At 37.3% G+C, this 22,507-nt stretch overlaps 1 protein-coding gene across 2 annotated transcripts in view; it reads left to right on the forward strand.

The window, feature by feature from the left end:
• Window positions 1–14,505, forward strand: part of LRRN1 (leucine rich repeat neuronal 1) — a 63,409-nt gene extending 48,904 nt beyond the window's left edge. For both annotated transcript variants that reach the window (XM_025885574.2, XM_073901570.1), the window contains exon 2: window positions 5,384–14,505. In XM_025885574.2, the coding sequence (XP_025741359.1) occupies window positions 5,660–7,810 (2,151 nt within the window). In that variant the 5' untranslated portion in view covers window positions 5,384–5,659 and the 3' untranslated portion in view covers window positions 7,811–14,505. The remainder of the gene's footprint in view (window positions 1–5,383) is intronic.
• Window positions 14,506–22,507: the final 8,002 nt, after the last annotated feature.

Consider the following 22,507-nt stretch of genomic DNA (forward strand, 5'->3'; position numbering starts at 1 on the left):
TCTTTTTTTAATGATAAAAAATAACATTAAACTTACCAGCTCCCATTTTTAAGTATACAATTCAGTAGTGTTGTACAACAGAGTTCTCTTTTTCATCTTGTAAAACTTAAATATCCATTAAGGATATCCCCACAACCCTTGGCAACTACCATTCTAATTTCTGTTTCTATAATTTTGACAACTTTAGATACTTCATATAAGTAGAATCATACAGTATTTGTCCTTTTGTGATGGGCTTATTTCATCTAGGATAATGTCCTGGAAGTTCATCCACATTGTAGATATGACAAGTTTTCCTTCTTTTTTAAGGTTGCATGATATTCCATTTTGTGTATATGCCACATTTTCTTTTTCCATTCATCCACTTATACACATATGGGTTGTTCCCATCTCTTGGCTGTTGTGAATAGTGCTGCATTAAACACTGGTGTGCAAATATCTCTTCAAGATCTTGCTTTGAATTTTTTTTGGATATATACCCAGAAGTGGGATTGCTGGATCATATGGTAATTCTATTTTTAATTTATTTCAGAACCCCCATACTATATTCCATAGTGGAGGCATCATTTTACATTCCCACCCCTTGTTACTTTCTGTTCTTTTGATGGTAGTCATCCTCATGGGTGTGAGGTCATATCCCATTATGGTTTTGATTTATATTTCCATATGATTAGTGATTTTAAGCATCTTTTCATATGCTTATTGTCCACTCGTATATCTTTGGAGAACTATTTAAATCTTTTGCATAATTTTTAATCAGATTATTTGTTTTGTTGTTATGGTAGTTGTTATAGTTATAGGATTTCCTTATATATACTGGATATTAGTCCCTTATGAGATATATTATTTGCAAATATTTTCTTCCATTTAGTAGATTGTCTTTTCAACCTGTTGATTGTTTCCTTTGATGTGCAGAAGTTTTTAAGTTTGATTTAGTCACATTTGCTATTTTTGCTTTTATTGCCCTTGCTTTTGGTGTTATATTCCAAGAAGTCATTGTCAACTCCAATGTTCTGAAGCTTTTCCCCTATGTTTTCTCCTAGGAGTTTTCCAGTTTTAGGTCTTACGTTTAGGTCTTTAATTCATTTGAGTTAATTTTTGTATACGGTATAGGGTAAGGGTCCAACTTCATTCTTTTGCATGTGGATATACAACACCATTTGTTGAAGAGACTATCCTTTCCTCATTGTGTAGTCTTGACACTTTCATCAAAGATCACTTGATCATATATGGGAGAGTTTATTTCTGTGCTCTTTCTTCCATTGGTCTATATGTCTGTCTTTATGCCAGTAACCCACCATCTTGATTACTGTTGCTTTATTGTATGTTTTGAACTCATGAAGTGTAAGGCTTCCAACTTTGTCCTTTTTTAGGACTGTTTTGGCTATTCGGGGTCCCCTGAGATTCCATATGAATTTCACGATTTTTTTAAAGATTTTATTTATTTATTTGACAGAGAGAGAGAGAGACAGCAGCAGAGGGAGAAGCAAACTCCCCACTGAGCTGGGAGCCCGATGCGGGCCTCTATCCCCGGACCCCAGGATCATGACCTGAGCCGAAGGCAGACGCTTAACCAACTGAACCACCCAGGCACCCAAGATTTTTTTTTCTATTTCTGCAAAAACTGTGATTGAGCTTTTGATAAGGATTGCAATAAATCTGTAGATCACTTTGGATAGTATGGACATTTTAACAATACAATTCATGAACATGGGATATATTTCTATATATTTGAATACTTTATTTCTTTTAGCAGTGTTTTGTAGTTTTCAGTGCACAAGTCTTTCACCTCCTTGGTTAAATTTATTCCCAAGTATTTTATTCTTTTGATGCTATTGTAAGTTCGATTATTAATTTCCTTTTTGGATTGGTCACTGTTTGGGTACAAAGACACAACTGATTTTATGTATTTTGTGTCTTTCAACTTTGTTGAAATTGTTTATTAGTTTTAATAGTTTAGAGTTTTTTGTGACATCTTTAGGGTTTTCTACATGTGAGATCATACCATCTGCAAACAGAATTTTGCTTCTTCATTTCCAATTTGGATGCTTTATTTCTGTTTCTTGTCTAATTGTTCTGGTTAGGACTTCCAATACTGAATAGAAGTAGCTAGAGTGGGCATCCTTACATTGTTCCTGATCATCGAGGAAAAGCTTATACTCTTTCATGACTGATTATGATTTTAGCTGTGGGCTTTTCATATATAGTTTTTTCTTTTATTCTTAGTCAGTTGAGTGTTTTTATCATGAAAGAGTGTTGAATTTTGTCAAGTGCATTTTCTTCATCAACTGAGATGATGATGTGGGTTTTGTCATTCATTCTGTTAATATGGTATATTACTTTGAATTATTTTCATATATTGAACCATGCTTGCATTCTAGGTATAAATCCATGTTAGTCATGGTGTATAAACCTTTTAATAAACTGTTGAATTCAATCTGCTAGTATTTTGTGGAGGAGTTTTGCATCAGTATTCATCAGGGACATGGGTCTATAGTTTTCTACTCTTGTTGTGATAATGGATTTACTTATAAACAGAGTTAGTGAATAACTTCTGAGACACGCCTTATGTTATAACAGACAAAATGGTTTAAGCACTCTATGAAGCTTTGTTCTATGTATAATGTCATGTTCAAAAATTAGGCTGGAAAATATGCTAAAGAGAATTCAGAATAGCATACAACTAGAAACATCTTAAAACACCTCCTTTTGTGTCAAGGAAGTTTCATTCTCCACTCTCAAAGAAGCCAAATGCACGTTGGGAGAGGAAAATGTCTTCCCTCTATGTCTGATATGGTGTCTAACATTCTCAACTTGTGTGGTTTGTTGGTTTGCTTAAAGAGGAATGTGTATGTCAAACAGAAATTTGAGTATTGCAATCCAATTACCTCATCATATATTTTAAACTAAAATGGAGGCATTACTCATGAAAATATCCAAAGCCATAAAAGATATTTTTCAATGGCAACAGATGGTTTTGGGAGTCTCGCACAGCTTCAACACATACTTACTTTTTGCTATGTTTCCTTAAATTCAGTCAAAACATAAATATTAGTTGAAATTCCATCTCAGAGTTATGAAAAGTAGATTTTTGTTTTGGTTTTCTATTTTGAATTAAAATTAAGCAATAACATGTGGTAGAAATCTTCTTAATGGAAAATTTGCTGTGGTCATTATACATGTTTTAGGATTATTCTAAATGGAAACAAAGAGTGGAATAAATTTGTGGAGGCAATAATATTTGGAAAATTATTATTCTCTGAAATGTTTTTATTTTATGGAATTTCCTGATAAAAGTCAGAATCAGGTAGTTTTATAATGTTGAAAAGTTTTGTACGTACATAATATATGCTAAAATAGCCAGATTAGGTAGAGGAGAATGCCAGTGTGTTTCCTCCCCACAAAGAATAGCAAGTATCCAGCATCAGCATTATGCAACACATTCATTTCCTTCTTCTTCCTCCAACTGCCAAATCTGGGTTGGGTGATTTTTTTTTTTTTTTAATACCATCTTGTTAGACCGTAGCCCGATTTGCATATTTTGTAGAACAACAACATAAATGTAGGACTTCTCTTTCTTTCTACTAAAATATGACAAATACAGAACTTTTAGGACTGGCTACTTGTATTAGTTTGCTTCTTGGTCAATCACAAGGATAACTATGTTTTGCAAAGTACAAAGTAATAGCAGTAAATGTGAATCAAAAGTTTGCTGTGTGTTGGACACTAGATTTCAAGTACATTATATGCTGTATTTTATTGAATCCTTACAGTAATTTTATGAGGCCAAAGAAAACACTAGTCACTGAAGGTCCTTCAGTACTCAAAGATGAAGTTCATTATAGAAAGACAAATGTAAGGAAATATGTAACTCTACTTTTAAGAGCTTAGCAAGTGACAGGCCTAGTTTTGAGAAAGCAAGATAGACAATGGATCCACAGTGGCTTTTTATACCTGACTGGAATCCAGGAAACTAGAACCATTAACTGCTAATATTATCTTTATAAGCAGATGAGCAATACATATTTGACCTCAGAAGACCTTATTAAAACCAATAGACAATGATGAAATAAAATCAAATGTCCCCAGCTTTCCTTCATTTACTTGTTCTCTAACAACCACTATTCAGCTAAAACTAATATGGATGAGAGATATAATAAGATGACAATAGGGATGTCTGGGTGGTTCAGTCAGTTAAGTGTCTGACTCTTGATTTCAGCTCAGGTTATGAGCCTGACGTGAGTCTCACACACTGGGCATGGAGCCTGCTTAAGATTCTCCCCCTCTCCCTCTGCCCCTCAATCTTAAAAAAAAAAAAAAGGATGACAATAAATATAAATAACTTTTTGAGCTTTATATAGATTCCTTTAATTCCCTTGATAATCCTAATGACCAACCCTATCTTATATAGTTGAAGAAGCTGAGGCTTAAAGATATTAAAGAATATGTCCCCCAAAAAGAATATATCCAATATATCCATGCTTTATAGCTACTGAGTGGCCAGTGATATTCCCAGGAGATTGTTGAAGTTAAACATGTGTAAGTATGCGTGTGTTTTTCATGAAGATCGGTGATAATAGTGGGGTAAAATCCTTTGACTATTTTATTCAGTCGAGATCAGCTGTGACTGTTAGAATATAAAAACTGACATTTTCTTTTTGTAATTGTAGTAAATTAATTTTTTGCATAAGAATAACTGAGCTAGAAAAGCATTGGCTGAATATATCTACAGAATATACCATTTGGAAAAGAAAAACTGCTGAAAACAAATAAAAACAATTAGTTAAAATTAAGGGTGCCTGAGTGGCTTAGTTGGTTAAGCATCTGCCTTTGGCTCAGGTCATGATCCCAGACTTCTGGGATCAAGCCATGCATCGGGCTCCCTGCTCCTTGGGCAGCCTGCTTCTCCCTTTCCATTGCTTGTGTTCTCTCGTGCTCTCTCTCTCTTTCTCTCTCTCTCAAATAAATAAATAAAATCTTTTAAAAAAATAATAAAATAAAATATAAATAACTAAAAATGAACTTTGAGTCTCTTATAAACTGCGTTTCATGCTTTGCTTTTGACTTTTTGGAGCCTTGCAATTTTTAAAGCCAACTTTGTTTTTAAAAAAATGACATCTGTATGTTTTTCTGAGTGTCCCTATTAAGTGTGAGTATGTGTGTGCATTTGACGATTTTACCCAATTAAACTGTAAAAGTGGCAACTATTTTTAGTGTAGTAAGTGGAATATAGAAAAGTATACTGTAATTTAAAAGCTTGTGTAGTTATTTGAATATTCTGTTAATAGATTTGTGATTATGCCTTTTTAGTAGACAAAAGAAAATCTATAATATAGAAAGTATATGGAAAAAAACATAACGTCTGTCCTAATCTAATTTTCAGGCACATCTCCAGACTTTGATTTGACTGAAGTAACTTATACCACAGAGCTGTGGGCATGCCTGGAATTGAGAGACACAGTTAAGACTCCCAGTTGCTTCCTGCCTTTTGAAAACTCCTGAAAACCATACCTTTGGACTCTGGAATTTTACACATCTCAACCAAGATTTTGCTTGAATGTTTACATTTTCTGCTTGCTGTCCTACATACCACTATCTAGTGTTCAACTTTTGTTGAAACTTAGGGGTGTCAGGAGCTGAGCTTGCTTGGCAAGCCAGCATGGCTAGGATGGGCTTTGCTTTAGCAGCTCGCCTGTTGGTACTGGGCTTGCTAATGACTTCATTAACTGGATCTTCCCTACAAAATAGTGAGTGTCCACAACTTTGTGTATGTGAAATTAGGCCCTGGTTTACCCCACAATCAACATATCGAGAAGCCACTACTGTTGATTGCAATGATCTCCGCTTAACAAGGATTCCCAGCAACCTTTCTAGTGATACCCAAGTGCTTCTCTTACAGAGCAATAACATCGCAAAGACCGTGGATGAGCTCCAGCAGCTTTTCAACTTGACTGAGCTAGATTTCTCCCAAAACAACTTTACAAATATTAAGGAAGTAGGGCTGGCAAACCTGACCCAGCTCACTACTCTACATTTAGAGGAAAATCAGATTACAGAAATGACTGATTACTGTCTGCAAGACCTCAGCAACCTTCAAGAACTCTATATCAACCATAACCAGATTAGCACTATTTCTGCTAATGCTTTTTCAGGCTTAAAAAATCTTTTAAGGCTTCATTTGAACTCCAATAAATTGAAAGTTATCGATAGCCGCTGGTTTGATTCAACACCCAACCTGGAAATTCTCATGATTGGGGAAAACCCCGTGATTGGAATTCTAGATATGAACTTTAAACCCCTCTCAAATTTGAGAAGCCTGGTTTTGGCAGGAATGTATCTCACTGATATTCCTGGAAATGCCTTGGTAGGCTTGGACAGCCTCGAAAGCTTGTCTTTTTATGATAACAAACTGGTCAAGGTTCCTCAGCTTGCCCTGCAAAAAGTTCCAAATTTAAAATTCTTAGACCTCAACAAAAACCCCATTCACAAAATCCAAGAAGGGGATTTCAAAAATATGCTTCGGCTAAAAGAACTGGGAATCAACAATATGGGGGAACTTGTTTCTGTGGATCGTTATGCCCTTGATAACTTGCCTGAACTCACAAAGTTAGAAGCCACTAATAACCCCAAATTATCTTATATCCACCGCTTGGCTTTTCGAAGTGTTCCTGCCCTAGAAAGCTTGATGTTGAACAATAATGCCTTGAATGCCGTTTACCAAAAGACAGTAGAATCCCTTCCCAATCTTCGTGAGATCAGTATCCACAGCAATCCCTTGAGGTGTGATTGTGTCATCCACTGGATTAACTCCAACAAGACCAACATCCGCTTCATGGAGCCTTTGTCCATGTTTTGCGCCATGCCACCTGAATATAGAGGGCACCAGGTAAAGGAAGTTTTAATCCAGGATTCAAGTGAACAGTGCCTCCCAATGATATCTCACGACACATTCCCGAATCATTTAAACATGGATATTGGCACAACAGTTTTTCTAGACTGTCGGGCCATGGCTGAGCCAGAACCCGAAATTTACTGGGTCACTCCTCTTGGAAACAAGATAACTGTGGATACACTTTCAGATAAATACAAGCTAAGTAGTGAAGGTACTTTAGAAATATCTAACATACAAACTGAAGACTCAGGAAGATACACCTGTGTTGCCCAGAATGTCGAAGGGGCCGACACGCGTGTGGTAACAATTAAGGTTAATGGAACCCTTCTGGATGGTACCCAGGTGCTGAAAATATATGTCAAGCAGACAGAATCTCATTCCATTTTAGTGTCCTGGAAAGTTAATTCCAATGTCATGACATCAAACTTAAAATGGTCATCTGCCACCATGAAGATTGACAATCCTCACATAACATATACTGCCAGGGTCCCAGTAGATGTTCATGAGTACAACTTAACACATCTGCAGCCTTCCACAGATTATGAAGTGTGTCTCACAGTGTCCAATATTCATCAGCAGACTCAAAAGTCCTGTGTTAATGTCACAACTAAAAATGCCGCCTTTGCACTGGACATTTCTGATCAAGAAACAAGTACGGCCCTTGCTGCAGTAATGGGGTCCATGTTTGCCATCATTAGCCTTGCGTCCATTGCTGTGTACATTGCCAAAAGGTTTAAGAGAAAAAACTACCACCATTCATTAAAAAAGTATATGCAAAAAACTTCTTCAATCCCACTAAATGAGCTGTACCCACCACTCATTAACCTCTGGGAAGGTGACAGTGAGAAAGACAAAGATGGTTCTGCAGACACCAAGCCAACCCAGGTTGACACATCCAGAAGCTATTACATGTGGTAACTCAGTGGATATTTCGCTTCTGGTAGTAAGGAGCACAAAGACGTTTTTGCTTTATTCTGCAAAAGTAACAAGTTGAAGACTTTTGTATTTTTGACTTTGCTAGTTTGTGGCAGAGTGGAGAGGACAGGTGGATATTTCAAATTTTTTTAGTATAGCGTATCGCAAGGGTTTGACACGGCTGGCAGCATCTCTAGGCTTCCAGTTTGTGTTTGGTTTTTATTCTTATCATTATTATGATTATGATTATTATTATTTTGTTTTAGTTGTTGTGCTAAACTCAGAAATGCTGTTCTAACTACAATGCTCAATAAAATTATTAATGACAGGTTGGGGTTCCCCTGTGCTTTTACCAATAGCATGACCTCTTCTTCTGAAGCCATCAGTAGAAATTACCATGTCCTCCAAAAAGCTAACATAAAGTGTGAAGCAGCATTGAACCTTTTGTAGCAATCTGGTCTACAGACTTTTAACTCAAGAAGCTAAGGCTAGACTTGTTACCTTCCTTGAATGATGTTAGTTGACTGTACTGTAATGTTGTATCAACTGAATTGAATGTTTGCCTTTGAACAATGATTTTTCTTTTTTTGTAATAGTTAAAGAGGCTAAGAATAAGCTAACAGGCAATAGAAATATGTATATCAGATTTTTTAATGTAACAAACTACATGTTAATTGTTACCTTATTCTTTTTATCTTTAGTAGACACTTTTAAAAGAAAAGACAATTTTGTTGTGTTTAACTCACCAATATGTGGTGTATAATGAAGACAGAACTATAATAAATTAGTTTTGTTCTGATTTTTTTAGAACACTTGCAATAATGTATCATTTATAGTTCTTGCTAGTTGCAGTGGTGATATATTTCACATCCCTAAAACAACTACCAAAATAAATCAACTAAAGCATGATGCTTTTTAAAACTAGGCCCTAAAAAGTTTTGAATTCTTTTTCTAAGGGAAGAAATACCTATTTTAGTGAAGATATTTTAAATGAAAAGGATTTCTATATTTTAAATATTACTGATCAGACCTAATGGAGGGAAACATCCTCACGAACAAAAAGGCATATTACTCTATCCCATGCATCACTAAATGTGGTTAAAAAAAATAGAGATAAGACACATTTATAAGGAGACAGATATGTCACATTCCTTTTCTGTAAGGGTTTTGTTAAAATCTGAATTTTTTTAGTAGTATCCACACTCTCCATCAAAGTCTAAAACAGAGCTATGCAGTATTCCAAAATATATTACATGTTAGTCCTTTTTAAATGCCTTTCTATATGCTTAGACTCATATTAGCCCATATATCTGTGTGAAGATATCTGCTGAGACAAGTAAATGGTTAATAGAAAACAGAACAACTTCTGTACATTTGGCATTTTTCAGCCAAAAAAAATAGAGTTTGGCAGAATTATGTTTCCTGGGAAATGTGTGTGTGAAATTTCGGACAGAAAACAAGCTAGATTTAGGTAGAAGGTCAGTTCCACAAAGTATGTGTGTTGGGGGAGGTGGGAAGGGGCTGAAGATATACTTAGAGGAAAAAGGAACCATTTGAAAATGCAGATGAATAATACAGAGAAATAAAGAAAAGCTTCTCCAGATGGCACCTGCTGCCAGGGACATGCCATCACACCAGGAACGATCAGATTGTAAAAAAGGGACTGAGAACTAGCACGTGCCAGCTGAGCAAAAGCAGGAAGAAGGAAGCAGAAAGAACACGCAGGTGAGGCAAGCTGAAAGGATTTCTTTCTTTGTAAAATTCCTTGTTTCATGAATCATTTAGAAAAAAATCATTTTTTTTCATATGCTGAAGCAAATGAGCTGCAGCAGAAAAACGAGTATTTGAGCTAGAAGCATCTCTTCCCACAGCCTTCCTTTCTTGATGAGAAAAACCTATACCCAGAGAAGAATTGTAACTTGCCCTGGTCAGACTCCCCTGACCATTGAGAACTCTGCACTCCCGTCTATTGCTCTGGGTCCTGCAGCTTTCTAGACTCCCGTGTAGAGCTCATTTCTCACAGTTCTCAACAACCTCTAGTGCCCTTGCTTCAAAAATGCTCTATATCCTCAAGTTCTTATTTACTCAGGACAAAATTCAGCACAAGGGCAGAACCGGAGGGTCACAAAAGCTTCTACATTCTTGATATTACCAAGTACATGTAGGAAGCAGAGAATTGATGTTGCTTTGGATGCAACCTTGGGGAAATTTCCTGTTGGGTAATTCTTGTCTTCAAATATCTACAGAGAGCAGTATACACCATCTAGCAAACTCCTCGTAATTCTGCAAACAATGAAAGGGGAGTGACACTGAAGCATCAGGCTTTAGAGCAGGGAGGAAAAAGGAGGCATCGTTTATCCGATAAAGCAATGATTTGAACCTGGCACATTATCATCACTCAAATATTAGTGGAATAAATGAAGGGAAACAACAATTTTTCAACTCTGGATATATAGAAGGTACCAGGGAATCTGGTGTTTTTGTCAACTACCTTTTGCCAGGCCAGTTTGGGGGAAACAATCCCTTTTAACTTTTATTCCTCCAATAAAATATTTTGAGCTTATTTTTCCTTGTCTGTCCTAATTGGGTTGGTTTTCAGTTGACAGAAAGCAAAATGGCATGGTACTTTTTTCCCTAGCCAAGTATTTCTTCATTTGTGCTTAATTCAATGTGGTAAGTTAGACAGCCAGTGAAATTAGGCATCAAAGTAAGTTCCTGATGGATAATGGAGGTTATATCACCTTTACCAGTGAAGTGACAATTACAGGTCACTTTCTAATTTCATATTTTCCCTTTTGCTTCCTGCTGCTCTCAGGACATATAATGTATCTCAACCTGATTTTACGAGGTTATTTTTGGAGGTATTACTTAAAACAGGCATTCTCAAATTTGCCTGTTTAATGACAAATTGAACTGATGCCATGAATATATAAAACAAATGCAATGTTTGAATATCAAGTTTTCTAATTTGGCTGTGGGTTTAGTTTAGCAAAAAGGAATCATCTCCATTCTTTAGCACACTTTACCAAAGTCCATTATTTTCTCTCATGTGGTTTTCTACTCATTCATTCATGCATTCATTCATTCATTTGCTGAAAACTCCACAATCAACTCTTTACTTGTTTGCTTTCTATCTCTGCATTCATCTTCCAAAGCATTTTCTTTTCTTCATTCCTATTTTTATAATGGAGGAAGAAAAATATTTTGTATTTCTAGCACTTTGCCAGGAAAAACATACTTTCTGCTTTACTAGTCATTGAAAAGGGGGATTTAACTACTTCTGATGCATTCTAACTACAACTGAAAGTGCTTTCTTCACCTCCATCCTTTCACTCTTACCCTGGTTGCAGATAGACTTTATTATTATTATTATTCATAAGTGGTTAACTGGAGGGAAAATATTTCTTTAAAGGTGAGTTTTAGAATCACCCTCCAGAGCTATAGAATTATCTTGGCCTAAAATCTCTGCAGGACTCGGGTGGGCATGCTTTCTCATCCCTGCCCTCCCCTCCTTCCCCACATGCACTGAGATCAGCTCCTTCTCTCTGAACTCTGAGTCAGAAACTTAGGGCCTATGGTAAAAATAAGGAGATGACAATGGAATTCATTATTTCTGTACTTGCTGGTTCGGCATTGCCCAGCACAGGTTAACAGAACTAAATGGGTTTGTTTTGTTTTGTTTTTTGTATTGTAGAATTCCTCAGAGACTTGATGGCACTAATATAAAGTACACAGCATTTCCCACAGCCATTTACCATTGGTATGTCTCAGGGTACTATTCCATCCTACAGATCCTGAGAAGTTGAGGATTTAACTTGATCCCCAAAACAATTCTGGTGAACTGGGTGGTATTCTTTACAATTTACAGATAAGGAAACTAAGGTCCGTAGGAATAGTCATTTGCCTGACACCATAAAGCTCTGTAAGTGGTCACCATGATGGGGTCCTTCACTTCTAGCTTCCTCTTCCTCTGTCCAGGCCCCTTCTAAAGTGGAGAGAGGAGCATGTATGAAAAGGCAGAGGCTGGAGGCCACAGGGCACGTGGGTAAGGCAGAGTAAATATACCAAGGGAGAGCTAATGGGAGATGACATTGAAAGTTTTCTTTATGTATTAAAATGCACTTCTCTTTTCCCCCTTAACAAGCTTTATGTGCTGGAGATCTGTGAGCTACACATCAAAACTGTTTATATCAGGCTAAATTTTAATTCTAATCTTTAATTCTCCCTATACTCTCCTCTCTGTTACCTGCTTAGAAAATTAAAGTTTTAAAGCTTTTGTGGAGGAGATTCTAAGCTCATTCTTTCCTTTGCAGTAAACCAGGGAAGGCTAGTGGAAAATCACTGACAAACTCAGTGTTTAGCTCAAAAGCTTATGTGGGGAAATTTGAAGTTCATGTAATTGGGTAGTTATAAGTGTGGTATCTGACATATCTGGAAACAAAAGGCTTTTGTACAATCCACCAAGTTTGTGGAGTTTGTGGGATACTTATACTCAGGAAACTGTTCCCTCAAATAAGTCCATCTGGAAGCCATAGAACATTAAAAAGGTGTCTTTTTTTAAATAAATGCAATAGCCTCCCCAACATATCCCATTGTCAGTTACACATTACTTTTTATGAAGCAAAACCAGTCTCATGCACCTCACTTAAGTAGCTCCAGGCACAGTGTGGTTCAGATATTGCCACTTTTCTCCTTTCCTCCTTGGCCTCCCTCTTTGTCCGATAGGATTAAATGACAAGGTAGATTTTAGCCTGGTCCCTGACAGAATGCTCATGAATTCCTAATAAGGGGGCTGTCCTGAATTAAGTGGTATTTTAATGCATCAGTCTTCTTGTTCTCATGTTTCACTAATATAAACAGAAAAACGGGGTAGTCATGGGGGAAGGAAAACAAACCATTTACCATAGTGACTTCTGAAGGAATAAGGTAGGAAAACGCTGTATATAGCTCTCCCCTAGGAGCTTCACACAGATCATTTACATTTAATCCTCTTGATTGCCCCCAGGAGGTGAATCTTACTGTCCCTACATTAGAGAATGATAAAAATGGGTACTCAGCCTCAGAGATGCAAGCAACTTACCTGAAGCCAGCTGGCAAGAGGCAGAATTTTAACTTGGGGTCTATATGATTAAAACTTATAGTTGTTCACTTATAAAATGGTCTGCAAGCTAAATCTGGATCTGGCGTGTAGAACACATAGCCCAAAAGTCAGTTTGTCACTTGAGACAGAAGGGGAAAAAAGAATGAAAAGGGAGGAATGCCTAGCAATGAGGCATCTGAGTTATAGCGGTCTAATTTAAGGCCCAAACCTGAGATCAATACATGGAAATAACAGCAAGCCAAAGAGAGGAAAAAATAAAGGACAACTTTTCAAAGTTTGTGACAACATCTGCATACAAACAAATGGAAGAGAGTGAAGCTGCAGAAGAAAAAAATGTTTAAAAATGGTGGGGTGGGGTGGAAGTCTGAGTAGATACCATGTATTGCTCTATGTGAAACACTTGGCATATTCCAGATGTGCTAAGCATTTGACCTGTATTATCTCATGTAACTGTTAATAACTTTATGAGTAGGTAGATCTCCATTTTTCACATAGAGAAACTGAGTTTCAGTTCACCAGTCATTAGTGATAAAGCCCAGGTTTCAACTCTGGCTGTCAGATTCCAAGACCCAAGACTAACCACTAAACTTTTTTCTATCTGAAGAGGCTCTCAGAGTACTGGGCTGGCCTTCTCATTTGCTTGACTGGCTCAGTTCTTTCCTGAAAGTGGGAAGCAAGGAAAAGAGTAGGTTTCCTGACCTGTCTAGGATCTTTCATGGGCCTTCCCACAAAAAGATTGTTAACACGGAATTAATGCAATAGGCCTAAGTAAGAGGAAAAATGCTGCCTCAGTGTTTTTCTTTTGTAACCCTTAAAGTTAGTCACACATTTTAACAATATCTCTGATCTATATTTTAAAGCTATTCCACATTATTCAGAGCAAAGACTTGTTTCAATTCCTTATGTAATCTAATCTTAACTTTCTTGTAAATCATTCCAGAGTATGGGGTGCAGGGAGGATACAATCCCTGGAGAACTGTTAAAGTGGGAAGTTTTATACCTAATCCCATATCTTTGTGATCTCAATAGCCCTTAATTAAAAAATATATTACTCTCTATCTTCTAAGAGGCAAACTGGTTTAAGTATCTCCCATTCTACCGATGAAACTGAAAAGAAGGCAACTATGACTCCTAACTAAAATGTATGCTCCCATATTATTTTCCTTCTTGTTAGAGCATTACACGCTAAAACAATGCTTGATTTCACCTAATTTTATTCTAACCGGTTTAGGTGTGACCCCTTCCCCACATCAGAAAACAGTTCTTATCTGCCATTCATTTTGAAATGCTATTTTTTTCTTTTGATTATAACAGTACTATATGTTCACTATAGAGAATCTGGAGAAAAATATGTATTAAGAAAAAATAGCACATAATTCCACAATTCCAAAAAACCAAGTGAGATTTTGGTATGCTTTCTTCTGGTCTGTGCATAAAGTTATATATGTATATATACATGTAATTATAAAAATACGTGTTTATGAATACAGAATTAGAATCCTGGTGTATATAGTTTTGTATAGTGTTTTTTTTCTGTCACACAAAAAAATAAGCATTTTTCCATATTATTAAAGATTCTTGGAAAGCACGATATTAAAGTCTGTATAATCATCTACTACATAGATATCCAGGATTGAACAATTCTTTCTTTTCGGGGGCATTTTACCTTTTCTATGTCAAGCACTAGGGGCATGAAAATGAGCCTACTGTGCTCATGCTCTCCAGGGCACTGAGGAAGGTGGACATCTACATAAAGGACCACCTAGTATGAGAACTATCACCAAAAGGATGAATTGGTGGCACGAAACCACAAGGAAGAAGAACCCGGGTCAGGCTGGGAACTCCAAACTTCAAATCTCACAATTTAAGCACAGAATTAAAAGATGAGGTGAGTGTTCACCAAGCCAATATCCAGAGGGAGGGTATCTTGGGCAGAGGGGGCAAATCCCCCTGATTACAGAGCTTTGGAGGACATGGAAGAAATCTTCCCAGAGAAACTGGAGATTCTGGAAACATTCCTGTGATGGAAAAGAGGCTACCAAAAATACAGAGTAACTACATAGGAAGCTGACGTAGGAGAGAAGATAGAGCAAGGTTTTGTGCAAAAATGAGAGGGAGAGGCTGAGTAATACAAGGAGGCTATGGGTCCCAGAAAGAGCTTTGCTCCCAATTTAATTTTTTTTTAGCCATTCAACATGATCCCTGGGGAAGTACCTCCCTGGTGAGATAAAAGAAGCTTGCAAGAGCAGTTTGATAAACCTCCCAAGCCCTGGGGCCTCCATGTGGAATCTCAGCTGTGGTAATACGTAAAACTTAAGTTGTAAACAGATGAGAGATTGCCCAAATTTCTTTCGTCTACCCCAGTCAGTGACCTGCAGTCAGTATAGGTTTCCTTTGGTGTCTGTAGGGTCCAAGAAATCGGAAGTGCATGCTTAGAAAATGGAAACTGATGATGTAAAGCACAAATTAATCCTCTGTTTCACTCGCTCCTTGCCTAGGAAATACAAATATTTCTGTTTCACTTATTTAGGGAAAAAATACGATTTTTTTAGTGGCATAAGAACATCTTGCACTGGGAATAGCAATAAAGGACAAGTCATACTTTGATGCATCTACTCCCAAACTCACACACTACCCCCTCCTTGTTCCCAAAAGTAAAATAGGTCAAAGACATTATAGTATAACCTAATACAAAGCACTTCTGAATGTAGAATCAATTCTTGCAGGATTTCTTTTGGATTCTTAATTTGATTAATTCCTGAGAATAGAAATTCATGGTAGCAAGAACAGATTAGTACGAAAGTTTCTTTTCCCTAATTCTGCTATTAACAAGTATATTGGTGAACATAATGCTTAATGGCATTTTTATCATTGGGAGATTTGTCCAAGCCTGTTTTCAGAATCTATCAACCCACCCTGTGAATTATTGGTCTCTCTCTGTACAAAGATTCAAATAACCACTCTACAGATATCTTCATTCTTTTCTATTTCCCGAGACAGACAATGTAAGTTATAGTTAGCTTCCCATTAGGAACATAAATTGAGACAAGCATCTTGTAGACAATGAAAAACACTGGACAATCCAAAAGTCAATAGAGTTTTATTGAATGAATGAAGTCATTCATAACTTTGACTTTGGAGTGACTAACAAGTTTTTGCTAGAAGCAGATTCATCTTTCTAGTTAGATTTTGTTTTGTCCGGTAATAGATTTTTAAAAAGACTGCTGCAGAGAGCAAGTTGCCATTTGGTTGATTTGGGCAACAGCATTTCTTTCCTTTTTTTTTTCTTCTGTATTGAGGCTTGGGATATTTTCCCCTAACTTCAGTCCAAGTTTATTGAAATCGTGTAACCCAGGACATCTGCTTGGGCTGAGCCACTCATAGTGATCCACGAGCGTTGTGTTGGGATTTTTGTTTAGCCTCCAAGGTGCTATTCTGAACACACGACACAACAGTTCACATTTTCTGGACATCTAACAATTGTCAGTAGGTATGGTAGCCCCAAATACTCCCTACGTGATGAGTACATATTCTTTATAGTTTAGTGAAATACACTTTCCTAATCCCCAAACTCTGAAAGCTTTATTCGAAACAGTACAGCCATCTTTTTTGTTTTGTTTTTTCCCAGAAAACCTTGCACTGTAAAGACTAGCAGGAATTCATAAACAATCTCCCTCACGTTCCATAACTACCAATGGCCCTGCTGGGGAGGAGTTTTGGAAAGAGTAATGATACTAAGGGAGGAATTGGAAAAAAAGCCATGCAACCACCACAGAAATGCCAGACACTAGGAACAGAAAACTTCGTAGGGGCAGAGTGCAGACAAACATCTACCTCCCTCCCTAAAAGCTCTGTACCATGCAACCATGGCAAAAGTGGAGAAAGGACAAATTAAAGTTGGGTGAAAGAAGAGCCTTTTAAACTGATCTTTTCCCTCTCCATTTCTCATTTTCTCAAAGCAGAACTGCCTAATATTCCTGAAATTACTCCTAATCCCTCTCTCATTTGGGTACCATTCTTCACAGGCAATGCATATTCTGGGAGTGAGGAGAACTTCAAGTTAAACCTAAGGTTCCTAAGTTTCAAGTTTTAAGTTGTACCAGCCAGTTCCCCAGGGAATATAAAAAAGGAAAATCCAGAGCAAAAGTTCTCTCCATGAATTCTAAAAAAAATGCACATGTTTGGCTTAAGCATCTCCTGGCTATTTCTCTTGGAGATTAGAGAATGAATGATAGGGTCTAGAATAGCCCGTAGTCACAGCCCTAGTCTCAGATTCTTCCTCTTATAAAAAGCATTAAGCTGCTTATCTTTTCTAACTCACTAGCTTCAGTTTTCTTCCCATTCCTGCTTCTTGCTCTCAGCACTGCAGCTACACTATACTGCTTTTCAGATTTTTGGTCAAAACTTCCCAGCTTCACACACAGCCTCTCCCTTCCCTAGAACACCTCCTCCTCTTTCCTTACTTAATCTTCACTCTCTCCTTGCAGCTTCTTTAAACAAGCCTTCCCCAAACCCTCAGATTAAGTTAGTTCGGCCTGTTCTACCTTCTCTCATCAGCCTGTTTTCTCTTCTTAGCAATCATAAAGGCTGTTGATCTCATGTACCACTAGAAAATAAATACAGGGGGAGCAACTACATTGTCCTTATTCACTAATGAATCTCCGGCATCTTAACTGTTGTTTTCTCCTCTCCTCCCCAACCAAATGAGTAAATATATGTCCAACTTCTGCATCAAGGACTGGGCACTTAGGCTTGTGCTCTTCCCTCTCTGTGTGTTTGTGTCCCATTTTCGTCTTTATATATGGACACCAGTCATACTTGATTAGGGCTCACCCTAATGACCTCACTTTAACTTAAAACCATTTTAGAGGCCCTATCTCCAAATCCAGCCACATTTTGAGGTACTGAGGGGTTAGGTTCCATTATATGATTTTGGGAGGTATACAATGCAGCCCACAACAGCCCTGCTTGGGAGGCTTGCTTGGATGGGTACATACAATTAGCCAGCTGTCACTGTGAACTCATTCTTCACAATGACATACAAAGGGAGTTTTGCTTTCCTCATTCATCAAATGGGTGCCTCTGACCTGATGGCATCTTGTCGGAGGCTTAGTGAGAAATGAATGTCGTAGGAACTTTCACAGATGATTTAGCTTAACATCCTCCTCTTACAGATGGAGAAACTGAAAAAGATATCAACCTGGCCAAGATCTCCCAACCAGTGAGTGGAGAAACTGAAACTATTTCAGAAATATTCCTAGTTCAGAAATAGGAAAACAAAGATTTGCCCCCAGACTTTTCTACCTTGCATTATCAGGATAACTGCCTCAGGTTTATTTCATTTAGTCTATCAAGGATGAATAATCTGTGGTGATATATAGTTCTCGTTATGAAAATCTTACTTTAGCTCCTATAATATATGTGGAAAGTTCCTTTCTGTTTTTACCCCAACATCTTGCACAAATCAGTGTGCTAAGCAAAACCATAAGCAGCACCTCCCTAAGGCCATTTCTATTCTTCTTAAAAAGAGACATTTATTCAAAATATAGAGGACTTAATTTTTTCCTGCCATCTTGTAAAGGAAAAGATGGCAAGAGAGAAATAATCCATCATAATCTTTTCAAATACCAAAGCACTCTCCTTCCCATGCAGTCGTTTTTAACCTGGGCCATGACTATAAATGATAGCTGTCATAGAGAAAAGAACTATTAATCCAAAAAGATTCAGCTCTCTCATATGGAATCCCCAAAACCAACTTAAATTCATGAATCATAAAATGTATCCGACTGCCACCAAATCCTCCCAGGCTCAAAGCTCAAAAGCTCTCAGAATTTCACTTATACACACTTCCTGAGGAATTTCAGTTCGGGCTGAAACGAGATCTTCTGATGGAGTGATATATGTAATAACCACAAAAAGTTCCTTTCGCTCCATAAGATCCTTTCCCTGAATACATATTGAGCATCTATTATACGCTGGACATGATCACAGGGTGGGTGTGTTTAGTAGTTAGGGTCAGGTAGCATGCTAGAGAGGACTGACATTACCTCATCTCTGAGATGCATGAGAAAGGAAGAAATTTGCTCCAGATCTCAACTCCCTAAGTGAGAATCCAGAAGAGCATCCTTGATTCAAACGGCTGCCACTTTCAAACTCAGAAAAAAATGTCAAGGGAATTTAGAGAAAGGAGAGCTCACTTAAAAACTGTGGAGAGCAGGAAAGTAGGAATTACATTCGTGGATGCATTTAGAGAAAAGGCAGCACTGTGACAGAGCACCAGAGAATGAAGAACACTTGAACCTGGGAAAGTGGGGAAGGAGTAAGGAAAAGCATGGGGCAAAAGACAGCTAAACAAAATGTAAATTATGGGGTATTTGCAATAGTACTTGCAACAGTAATTAGTTGCTGGATCAGGAGAGAGAGATGGTAAAAATAAGCTTTTATTGAGCCTTCGTAGTGTTCTAGGCACAATAGTGAGCACTCTATATGCATAATTTAATTTAATCTTCAAAACAACCCCATGACTAGTTTCCATTATTTTCTCCATGAGAAAATGGGAAGGCTTAGAAAGGTAAGCAATGTGCCCAAGATCACCCAAGAGACAGAATCAGATATTTAATTCCAGAATCTATGCTCATAACCACAAAACTATCCTAGAATTTGATTAGGAGGAAAACCAAGTGCCAGAATAAAAGCCTGAGACCTTATTCTGCAACTGTTGGGGAGCTGTGAAAGATTTTGAACAATGAAAGTGACATAATTAACATCATTCTTCAGGAAGGCAAAGGGATCTGTGACCACAGATCATGTGTCCAAAATAAATACAAAAAAGACCTCCCCAGAATTTATACAGAGAGTGAAAAAACACAGCTTTCAAAAACAACGGCTATTTCCCAATCTCAACTACCATTAAGGAATTGATGTAGTCACTAAGAGAGTCCCCATCCTTCCTCACCCCCATTTCATACATGACTTCAGGTCATCAGGCTTTGGGCACCAGAACAAAGAAAGGTTTAGGGACAGACGACTCAAATCCTCACAGGTGGTTGTTGAAAGGTTAAACACACAAACTGCCTCATCTTTTAAAGCTGTATAGAAGCAAAAATCAATCACCCATAGAAGAAGTATACAGATTGGGAATTATCCAGGGCAAGTGAGTAATCCCAATGTATATCCCTACTTCTCCCTCACCACCTTTCTGACTTCAGTGGTGTTACTTATTTAGCTTCTCAAAACTAACATAAAAGTGATGCACTTTTTACAGCAACTTAACAAAATAAAATATGAGAGCCTCTTCACCAGAAAAATAAAGAGATAATACAAATTACTTTCCAAACCAAAAAAGAATCCACGATCTGAATTATCCATTTTACTGCTACCAAGTATATATGCTAAAGTTCCTCAAGGGGTTCCCACTGATGTATGAGAGGCCCACATACTATGTATCATGTGTCAACTTATTTATTTACGGTCCATAACTGGTATCTTTAAAACCACATAAATGGGAAATTGCCTATTTGGTTATTGGAATATGAAGCTCAAATCTTGTCATAAAGGAATAGCAAGATTGTATCATGGATTACATAATTCTTTCAATGACCACTAAAGAAGCCTTTATTGAGCCCTTACTATTTGTCAGGCACCATGCTGGGCACTGGGGACCCAAGAAGAACAAAGTCAACTTGAATAACTAAGTTAAAGAATTAGTTAATTAATTACACATATGATAAGTGCTATAAAGAAGAAAAAGACAGATAAGAATAACTGGTGTAGGAGAGGGCAATCCATTCCTTTCCTCCTGCATGGCTAGTTACAATACAATCTAGATCATGCTAATATGAAAAATCCCTTGGTGTTGGCTTTGTAGTGAGAGCCAGCTGTACTCTGATGAGGATGCTTTGTTACTTAAATATCTCCCTAGCAGAAGACTCAAAGCAGTTTGCAAATGGCATGCTCATTCATCACCGCAGCACTCCTGACAGGCAAGAGAGAGGTTCAAGCCTCATTACCTCTATTTAAGAAAGAGGAAGGGCAATGACCAGCCAAATATCAAGGAACAAAGCAGCTGTGGGGTTGATGCTGTAGCTGAGCTCAGAGCCCCTGTTTCTAGCTTTTTCCACTAGACTGTTCATTCTATCCTTCAGCATAATTTGGCAGCTCACGCATGCCTGGAGGTTCTGGAAGCAAACCAGCTTAATCCCAACTCAGCAAAAGGGCTTATTTGTTACACCAAGAAAATTGTTCCCAATAGTCATTAATATGAAGTTTGTTTACCTAAACTTATAAAATTTCCTATGTGAGAAATCTATAAATGGAATCACAAACTGAATAATTTTGTTGAATTTTTCAGCTGGATTTATCTTCTTTACAACAACAAACAAATGACCCTACATTGGAAATTCCTTTGATGGAAATTCACAGTAGTCACATCAGGTGGAATTTATTATAAGGCAGAGTCATCATGAACCACAGCCAGAATAGATTCAGTTATTTAAATATTCAAAGGACATGAGAAAATCATAGAGTGTTCTGGAAGGGATGAAGAAGAATCACTTAATTCAAACCTTTAAGATTCCAGACATGGTCTGAAGCCAAGAAAATTAAAATGACTTTTCTAAGGTCTCACAACTATTGAGCCAGAATTCAAATTACAGTTTTTTGATTCTAAAGCCAGTGCGCTGTTAAACGTATCAGAAACTCTATACTCAATAGTCAACACATCCTTGGGACACAGTGAAGACAGAGACACTGTGACTTAAGAATGCTGAGGACGTTTTAGGGGCACCTGGGTGGCTTAGTTAGTTGAGCATCCAACTCTTGATTTCAGCTCAAGTCATGATCTCAGGATCATGGAGCCCAGCATCGGGCTCCATGCTCAGTGGAGAGTCTGCTGGAGATTCTTTTTCTCTTTTCCCTCCACCTCTACCCCTCCCCCTGCTCAAACTCTCTCTCAAATAAATACATCTTTAAAAACTAAACTAAACTAAACTAAAATATTTTAAAAAAAAGAATGCTGAGGACATTTTACTTATAATGACAAGATAGCAGTCTGCTGGCAAGCAGGGCAATGACTCAATGATTTAAAGCCCTTATACTTTTTTACTTTTTAAAAACTTCTCAGAATTAAGGCATACATGAAAGTTGCAAGAATAGTACAAAGAATTCCCAGATAATTTTATCCAGATTCTCCAAATGATAACATTTTATTATATATGTTTTATATCCCAACCCCCCTTTACTGAACTGTTTAAGTTTCAGATGTGATGTCCTTATATCCTTAAATAATTCAGTATGCATTTCCTCAAAATCAGAATATTCTCTTAGGTATTCTAAACATAGAAAAATAAGAATATTCTTGTACATGACCTTAGTACAACTTACAAAATCAAGACAATTTAATGTTGATAAAATACTATAAATCTATAGCCCTTCCTCAGATTTTTCCAATTGCCCAAATAACGTTATTTAGAGCAAAACAAAAATCCAAGATCACATGCTGCATTTAGTTTTTCATATCTTTAATCTGGAATGGTTCTTTAATCTTACCTTGCATTTCTTGACACAGACATTTTTGAATAGGATGAACCAGTTATGTTATA

The sequence above is a fragment of the Callorhinus ursinus genome, unplaced genomic scaffold, assembly GCF_003265705.2.
Source record: "Callorhinus ursinus isolate GAN/ISIS: 27379988/994484 unplaced genomic scaffold, GSC_fseal_2.0 scaffold15, whole genome shotgun sequence".
NCBI classification, from domain to species: Eukaryota; Metazoa; Chordata; class Mammalia; order Carnivora; family Otariidae; genus Callorhinus; species Callorhinus ursinus.